This window comes from Nerophis lumbriciformis, linkage group LG26 (assembly GCF_033978685.3).
Source record: "Nerophis lumbriciformis linkage group LG26, RoL_Nlum_v2.1, whole genome shotgun sequence".
Taxonomy (NCBI): domain Eukaryota; kingdom Metazoa; phylum Chordata; class Actinopteri; order Syngnathiformes; family Syngnathidae; genus Nerophis; species Nerophis lumbriciformis.
This window is the reverse complement of record NC_084573.2, coordinates 2,892,501-2,902,500: the sequence shown is the minus strand read 5'-3', so window position 1 is coordinate 2,902,500 and position 10,000 is coordinate 2,892,501. Positions and strand designations below refer to the sequence as shown.

Here is a 10,000-nt window from a genome sequence, read left to right as displayed (position 1 = left end):
GACCTCCAAAAAAAATGCTTGCCTCTTTAGGACCACCCTTTCTAGAGATGTCTCAAGAATGGTAGAAATACAAGAAAACACACACATACACACACATTCTTGTATTTCTTACCTTCTTGAGACCTCTGAAAAATGCCTACCTCTTTAGGACCACCCTTTCTAGAGATGTCTCAAGAATGGTAGATATACAAGCACACACACACACACACACACACACACACACACACACACACACACACACATTCTTGTATTTCTTACCTTCTTGAGACCTCCGAAAAATGCCTACCTCTTTAGGACCACCCTTTCTAGAGATGTCTCAAGAATGGCAGAAATACAAGACCACACACACACACACACACACACACACACACATTCTTGTATTTCTTATCTTCTTGAGACCTCCGAAAAATGCCTACCTCTTTAGGACCACCCTTTCTAGAGATGTCTCAAGAATGGCAGATATACAAGCACACACACACATTCTTGTATTTCTTACCTTCTTGAGGCCTCCGAAAAATGCCTACCTCTTTAGGACCAGCCTTTCTAGAGATGTCTCAAGAAGGGCAGAAATACAAGACCACACACACACACACACACACACACACACACACACACACACACACACACACACACACACACACACACACACACACACACACACACACACTCACACACATGATGCTTTGGTGTAAAAAAGTAATTGAGGGCCGCTTGCGTTAATGGGAGGATGGCAGCTCCTACTTACGGTGATGGCGTGCATGGAGTAGCCCAGGCCCAGCTGCCTGCAGACCACCATGGCCTCCTTGGTGGTCCACCCTGTGCTGCACACTGTGCCCCACTTGGACCCCACCCGAACCTCCACCCGGCCCTCATAACTGCTGCGGCCGCCCACAATCCGGATCTGCGGAGATGCCCTGCTGGGAGTCAGTGACACTTCCTGTCCTACCTCCGCGGTCTGGTCTGGGCACGCTCAGTGGAAAATGTGTGTGTTAGTGGCTTCGGGATGAGCTCATCACTGGACTGTGATTCTACTTGGGTGGGAAAGTTTGTTTTTCTTTGTAGGACACAAAGAAATGTTCTATAATATACTGTCGGAATCAACTTAAATGATCACTTTAAGAGGTTTTTTTATTGGGTGGATTGTTCAACTCATCCAGCAGGTGGCACTGTGCTGGAAAAAGCCTGTTGGACGTATATTTATTATATATGGAGGTTTATTTATTATATATGGAGGTTTATTTATTGTATATGGAGGTTTGAATTTTGTGAACGTAATTTTCTTTTACATCAAATTTGATTGAAGAAAAAATCTTAGCAAAATGCGTGTCTAAAAAAAACTCAGTTTTAAAATTTAGTGTAAAAAAATCTGTGCTAAAAAAAATTCAGTGTTAAAAAAATGTGTAAAAATATTAAATGCATAAGAATTCAGTGAAAAAAAACAGTGCAAAAAAAAAATCAGTGTAGGAAAATTCAGTGTAAAAAAAATCAGTGTATGAAAATTCAGTGTTAAAAACATTTATTGTAAAAAAATCAGTGCATGAAAATTCAGTATAAAAAATAATCAGTGTACGATAATTCAGTGTTAAAAACATTTTTTGTAAAAAAAATCAGTGCATGAAAATTCAGTATAAAAAAATGTTATGCATAAAAATTCAGTGTCGCAAAATTTGAAATCTGAATTTTTACAAAGTGATTTTTTATACACTGAATTGTTTCATTAAACTGAATTTTTCTAAACACTGAATTTTTATACACTGAATTGCTTTTACATTGATCTGCTTATACAATTATTTTTTACACCGTGAATTTTTTATACACTGAATTGTTTTAACATTAATTTTTAAATTACACTGAATTTCTTACACTCATTTTTTTTATACAATTAATTTTTTTACACAGTGATTTTTTTATACACTGAATTGTTTTATTAAACTTAATTATTCATACAATTAATTTTTGTACAATACATTTTTTTACACTGATTTTCTTTTTTACATTGAATTTTTTTTTACACTAAATTTTGATACCATTATTTTTCCTACACTGAATTTTTCAGCACTAAGTTTTTATTACACATAATTTTTAATTACACTGAATTTTTTTTATACACTGAATTTTCTAACAATTATTTTTTTACACTGAATCTTTATACAACACATTTTTTTACACATGATTTTTCAGCACTGAATTTTTCATTACACTGAATTTTTCACACTGATTTTTTTTCATAAATTTTTTTTTTACACTGAATTTTTACACAGTTTTTATAAACTGAATTTTTTTACATTGATCTGTTTATACAATGATTTTTTTTACCACCATAAATTTTTTATACACTGAATTGTTTTAATAAACAGAATTTTTATTAAATGAATTTTTAAATTACACTGAATTTCTTACACTCATTTTTTTACACAGTGATTTTTTATACAATAAATTTTTATACAATACATTTTTTTACACTGATATTTTTTTCACATTGAATTGTTGATACAGTAAATTTTGATACCATTATTTTTCCTACACTGAATTTTTCAGCACTAAGTTTTTATTACACAGAATTTTTAATTACACTGAATTTTTTTTATTAGCAATAATTAGAAATTATTAACATTTTTTTTTTTTACACTGAATCTTTTCATACAATACATTTTTTTACACATCATTTTTCAGCACTGAATTTTTTACATTGATTTTTTTTATACATTTTTTTTTACACTGAATTTTTACACAGTTTTTATAAACTGAATTTTTTTTACATTGATCTGTTTATACAATGATTTTTTTTACACCGTACATTTTTTATACACTGAATTGTTTTAATAAACAGAATTTTTATTAAATTAATTTTTAAATCACATTAAATTTTTTGCACTCGTTTTTTTATACAATAATTTTTTTACACAGTGATTTTTTTTATACACTGAATTGTTTTATTAAAATAAATTTTTAAATTTAAATTAATTAATTTTTTTTACATTGAATTGTTGATACACTAAATTTTGATACCATTATTTTTTTCTGCACTGAATTTTATCAGCATTAAATTTTTACTACACTGAATTTTTAATTACACTGAATTTTTCAGCACTAAGTTTTTATTACACATCATTTTTAATTACACTGAATTTTTTTTATACAATTAATTTTTATACACTGAATTTTTTCACACTGAATCCTTATACAATACATTTTTTTACACATAATTTTTCAGCACTGAATTTTTAATTACACTGAATTTTTTACACTGATTTTTTTTATCTATTTTTTTTTACACTGAATTTTTACACAGTTTTTATACACTGAATTTTTTTTACATTGATCTGTTTATACAATGATTTTTTTTACACCGTAAATTTTTTATACACTGAATTGTTTTAACAAACAGAATTTTTATTAAATACATTTTTAAATTACACTGAATTTCTTAAACTCATTTTTTTTACACAGTGATTTTTTATACACTGAATTGTTTTATTAAACTTCATTTTTTATACCATTAATTTTTGTACAATACATTTTTTTACACTGATTTTATTTTCACATTGAATTGTTGATACAGTAAATTTTGATACCATTATTTTTCCTACACTGAATTTTTCAGCACTAAGTTTTTATTACACAGAATTTTTAATTACACTGTTTTTTTTTATAAATTTTTTTTACACTGAATTTTTACACAGTTTTTAATAAACTGAATTTTTTTTACATTGATCTGTTTATACAATGATTTTTTTATACACTGAATTGTTTTAACAAACAGAATTTTTATTAAATACATTTTTAAATTACACTGAATTTTTTACACTCATTTTTTTATACAATTATTTTTTTTACACAGTGATTTTTTTTATACACTGAATTGTTTTATTAAAATACATTTTTAAATTTAAATTAATTAATTTTTTTTACATTGAATTGTTGATACACTAAATTTTGATACCATTATTTTTTTCTGCACTGAATTTTATCAGCATTAAATTTTTACTACACTGAATTTTTCAGCACTAAGTTTTTATTACACATAGTTTTTAATTACACTGAATTTTTTTTATACAATTAATTTTTATACACTGAATTTTTTTACACTGAATCCTTATACAATACATTTTTTTACACATAATTTTTCAGCACTGAATTTTTAATTACACTGAATTTTTTACACTGATTTTTTTAATCAATTTTTTTACACTGAATTTTTACAGTTTTTATACACTGATTTTTTTTTACATTGATCTGTTTATACAATGATTTTTTTTTACACCGTACATTTTTTATACACTGAATTGTTTTAATAAACAGAATTTTTATTAAATGAAATTTTAAATTAGACTGAATTTTTTACACTCATTTTTTTATACAATTATTTTTTTACACAGAGATTTTTTTATTCACTGAATTGTTTTATTAAAATACATTTTTAAATTTAAATTAATTACATTTTTTACACTGATTTTTTTTCTACATTGAATTGTTGATACACTAAATTTTGATACTATTATTTTTTTCTGCACTGAATTTTATCAGCATTACATTTTTACTACACTGAATTTTTCACACTGATTTTTTTTAGACAATTTATTTTTACACACTGAATTTTTTAATAATTATATTTTTACACTGAATCTTTTAAAAAAAATTTACACAGAATTTTTCAGCACTGAATTTTTTTACACTGAATTTTTCAACACACATTTTGCTTACAATTTTTTTTTTCAATTAAATTATCAATATAATTTCATGTAAAAAAATATAATTTCAGTGTCAAAAAAGGTCAGGGGTCTGATCATGACTCCACGTTGATATCGACACCAATATCGATATCGGTTCTAATTTCCATTCACAATCTCCCATCTTCCTGAGATTTGTGACGGTGGATCGGGGTGTTGCAACCGCATATCTCCTCCCCCTTTGAGGACCAACATGTGCAACTTTGTCCATTTAAGTCACAGAATAAAGGAGCTAAAATGTTTTTTTGTAGTTTGATGTTTGAGTGTGAACATGACAGTATATTATATGTCCTTGCATAGGTCAGCGGCGGCTGAAAGCTAGCGTTAATGATGCTAACTGTTAATAATGCTAAGTGTTATTAATGCTAAATGTTAATGATGCTAACTGTTAATAATGCTAAGTGTTAATGATGCTAAGTGTTAATGACCTACTTGCAGGCCCTGGTTAGCGTAGCCCAGTCCCAGCTGCCTGCAGACCACAATGGCCTCCTTGGTGGTCCAGGTCTCTCCACAGATCAGGCCCCAGGCTTCGGTGCCATTAGCGTCCGTGCCGAGCACCTCCACGCGGCCCTCGTAGCCGGTGCGCCCCCCTGTTAGGCGGATCTGTGTGTGTGGGGTCGGAGCATAGCCTCACACAAAGGCAGGACGGGATCGAACCTGTGGCGTTTGTATCACATGACATGCTGCACGGATACATGCAGCAGAAATACCACTAAAACGTTAGCATGCTAATTTAAGAGACGTTGGCATACTTCTAAGATGGCGCCAGGTATCAAAATCTATCATTTTCAGGTATAAACATATAAAATTATCTAAAAAGCCAGCATAAAACAGTAGCATGTTAACATTAGCATGCTAGCATACTTCCAAGATGGCGGCAAGTAAATGTTAACTGTTAGCATACTTATTTGACGGCACAGTTTCACAAACCATGATTTTTAGGTTTACACCTACAAATTTAGCCAAAAAGCTAGCATAAAACGTTAGCATGCTAACGATGGCATGCTAATATAAGAGACGCGAGCATACTTTCAAATAGCGCCAAGTAAACGTTAACTGTTAGCATACTTGCTCGACAGCACAGACTTTCACAAACCATGAACTTTAGGTTTAAACATACAAAATTAGCTGCAAAGCTAGCATAAAAAGCTAGCATGCTACTATAAGAGACGTTGGCACACTTCAAAGATCGTTAACTTGCTCGACATCACCAAGTTGCACAAACCATGATTTTTAGGTTCAAACATACAAAATTAGCTAAAAAGCTAACATGAAACGTTAGCATGCTAACAATAGCATGCTAATATAAGATACACGAGCATACTTCCAAATAGTGCCAAGTAAACGTTAACTGTTAGCATACTTGCTCGACAGCACAAGACTTTCACAAACCATGAACTTTAGGTTTAAACATACAAAGCTAGCATAAAAATCTAGCATGCTACTATAAGTGACGTTGGCATACTTCAAAGATCGTTAACTTGCTCGACATCACCAAGTTTCACAAACCATGATTTTTAGGTGCAAACATACAAATTTAGCTAAAAAGCTAACATAAAACGTTAGCATGCTAACAATAGCATGCTAATATAAGAGACGCGAGCATACTTCCAAATAGCGCCAAGTAATCGTTTAACTGTTAGCATACTTGCTCGACAGCACAGACTTTCACAAACCATGATTTTTAGGTTTACACCTACAAAATTAGCCAAAAAGCTAGCATGCTAACAATAGCATGCTAATATAAGAGACGCGAGCAAACTTTCAAATATCGCCAAGTAAACGTTAACTGTTAGCATACTTGCTCGACAGCACAGACTTTCACAAACCATGAATTTTAGGTTTAAACATGCAAAATTAGCTAAAAAGCTAGCATGCTACTATAAGAGACGTTGGCATACTTCAAAGATCGTTAACTTGCTCGACATCACCAAGTTTCACAAACCATGATTTTTAGGTTCAAACATACAAAATTTGCTAAAAAGCTAACATAAAACGTTAGCACGCTAACAATAGCATGCTAATATAAGAGACGCGAGCATACTTTCAAATAGCGCCAAGTAAACGTTAACTGTTAGCATACTTGCTCGACAGCACAGACTTTCACAAACCATGAATTTTAGGTTTAAACATACAAAATTAGCTGCAAAGCTAGCATAAAAAGCTAGCATGCTACTATAAGAGACGTTGGCATACTTCAAAGATCGTTAACTTGCTCGACATCACCAAGTTTCACAAACCATGATTTTTAGGTTTACACCTACAAAATTAGCCAAAAAGCTAGCATGAAACATTAGCATGCTAATATAAGAGACGCGAGCATACTTCCAAATAGCGCCAAGTAATCGTTTAACTGTTAGCATACTTGCTCGACAGCACAGACTTTCACAAACCATGAACTTTAGGTTTAAACATACAAAATTAGCTGCAAAGCTAGCATAAAAAGCTAGCATGCTAATATAAGAGACGTTGGCATACTTCAAAGATCGTTAACTTGCTCGACATCACCAAGTTTCACAAACCATCATTTTTAGGTTCAAACATACAAAATTAGCTAAAAAGCTAGCATGAAACGTTAGCATGCTAACAATAGCATGCTAATATAAGAGACGCGAGCATACTTCCAAATAGCGCCAAGTAATCGTTTAACTGTTAGCATACTTGCTCGACAGCACAGACTTTCACAAACCATGAACTTTAGGTTTAAACATACAAAATTAGCTACAAAGCTAGCATAAAAAGCTAGCATGCTACTATAAGAGACGTTGGCATACTTCAAAGATCGTTAACTTGCTCGACATCACCAAGTTTCACAAACCATGATTTTTAGGTTTACACCTACAAAATTAGCCAAAAAGCTAGCATGAAACGTTAGCATGCTATTGTTAAACCTAAAAATCATGGTTTGTGAAACTGTGCCGTCAAATAAGTATGCTAACAGTTAACATTTACTTGCCGCCATCTTGGAAGTATGCTAGCGTCTCTTATGTTAGCATGCTAATGTTAACATGCTACTGTTTTATGCTGGCTTTTTAAATCATTTTATATGTTTAACATATAAACATACTTGCTCGACAGCACAGACTTTCACAAACCATGAATTTTAGGTTTAAACATACAAAATTAGCTACAAAGTCAGCAAAAAAAGCTAGCATGCTACTATAAAAGACGTTGGCACACTTCAAAGATCGTTAACTTGCTCAACATCACCAAGTTTCACAAACCATGATTTTTAGGTTCAAACATACAAAATTAGCTAAAAAGCTAACATAAAACGTTAGCATGCTAACGATAGCATGCTAATATAAGATACGTTAGCATACATCCAAGATGGCACCAAGTATTAAAAAACATGATTTTTTTTGTGTGTGTGGTTAAAACGTGCAAAATTAGCGAAAAAGCTAGCATGAAACGTTAGCATGCTAATATAAGATACGTTAGCATACATCCAAAATGGCACCAAGTATTATAAAACATGATTTTTTTTGTGTGTGTGTGGTTAAAACGTGTAAAATTAGCGAAAAAGCTAGCATAAAATGCTAACAATAGCATGTTAAATAAGATAAGTTAGCATACATCCAAAATGGCACCAAGTATTATAAAACATGATTTTTTTTGTGTGTGGTTAAAACGTGCAAAATTAGCGAAAAAGCTAGCATAAAATGCTAACAATAGCATGCTAAATAAGATACGTTAGCATACATCCAAAATGGCACCAAGTATTATAAAACATGATTTTTTTTTTGTGTGTGTGGTTAAAACGTGCAAAATTAGCGAAAAAGCTAGCATAAAATGCTAACAATAGCATGCTAATATAAGATACGTTAGCATACATCCAAAATGGCACCAAGTATTATAAAACATGATTTTTTTTGTGTGTGTGGTTAAAACGTGCAAAATTAGCGAAAAAGCTAGCATAAAATGCTAACAATAGCATGCTAAATAAGATACGTTAGCATACATCCAAAATGGCACCAAGTATTATAAAACATGATTTTTTTTTGTGTGTGGTTAAAACGTGCAAAATTAGCGAAAAAGCTAGCATAAAAAGCTAGCATGCTAATATAAGAGACGTTGGCATACTTCAAAGATCGTTAACTTGCTCGACATCACCAAGTTTCACAAACCATGATTTTTAGGTTCAAACATACAAAATTAGCTAAAAAGCTAGCATGAAACGTTAGCATGCTAACAATAGCATGCTAATATAAGATACGTTAGCATACATCCAAGATGGCACCAAGTATTAAAAAACATGATTTTTTTGTGTGTGTGGTTAAAACGTGCAAAATTAGCAAAAAAAGCTAGCATTAAATGTTAGCTAAAGTTAGCATGCTAAAGTTAGCATGCTAAAGTTAGCATGATTGCACGTGACGAGGTCAGAGGGAATACCAAAATGCACTAATCGTAGGTGTAAACATACACAATTAGCTAAAAAGCTAACATAAAACGTTAGCATGCTAACAATAGCATGCTAATATAAGATACGTTAGCATACATCCAAGATGGCACCAAGTATTAAAAAACATGATTTTTTTTTGTGTGTGGTTAAAACGTGCAAAATTAGCAAAAAAAGCTAGCATTAAATGTTAGCTAAAGTTAGCATGCTAAAGTTAGCATGCTAAAGTTAGCATGATTGCACGTGACGAGGTCAGAGGGAATACCAAAATGCACTAATCGTAGGTGTAAACATACACAATTAGCTAAAAAGCTAACATAAAACGTTAGCATGCTAACAATAGCATGCTAATATAAGATACGTTAGCATACATCCAAAATGGCACCAAGTATTATAAAACATGATTTTTTTTTGTGTATGTGGTTAAAACGTGCAAAATTAGCGAAAAAGCTAGCATAAAATGCTAGCTAAAGTTAGCATGCTAAAGTTAGCATGCTAAAGTTAGCATGATTGCACGTGACGAGGTCAGAGGGAATACCAAAATGCACTAATCGTAGGTGTAAACATACACAATTAGCTAAAAAGCTAACATAAAACGTTAGCATGCTAACAATAGCATGCTAATATAAGATACGTTAGCATACATCCAAAATGGCACCAAGTATTATAAAACATGATTTTTTTGTGTATGTGGTTAAAACGTGCAAAATTAGCGAAAAAGCTAGCATTAAATGTTAGCTAAAGTTAGCATGCTAAAGTTAGCATGATTGCACGTGACGAGGTCAGAGGGAATACCAAAATGCACTAATCGTAGGTGTAAACATACACAATTAGCTAAAAAGCTAACATAAAACGTTAGCATGCTAACAAT

At 31.6% G+C, this 10,000-nt stretch overlaps 1 protein-coding gene across 3 annotated transcripts in view; it reads right to left on the bottom strand.

Annotated features, from left to right (window-relative positions):
* Window positions 1–10,000, bottom strand: part of loxl3b (lysyl oxidase-like 3b) — a 57,391-nt gene that overhangs the window by 16,282 nt on the left and 31,109 nt on the right. Inside the window, exons 8-9 of one of the 3 annotated variants that reach the window (XM_061987660.2) lie at window positions 5,163–5,333; window positions 746–901 (exon numbers count right to left, since the gene is read on the bottom strand). The exons of 1 other annotated variant lie outside the window; for it this stretch is intronic. In XM_061987660.2, coding sequence (XP_061843644.1) covers window positions 746–901; window positions 5,163–5,333 — 327 coding nt within the window. The remainder of the gene's footprint in view (window positions 1–745; window positions 902–5,162; window positions 5,334–10,000) is intronic. One more of the 3 variants, XM_061987658.2, reaches the window with a different exon arrangement.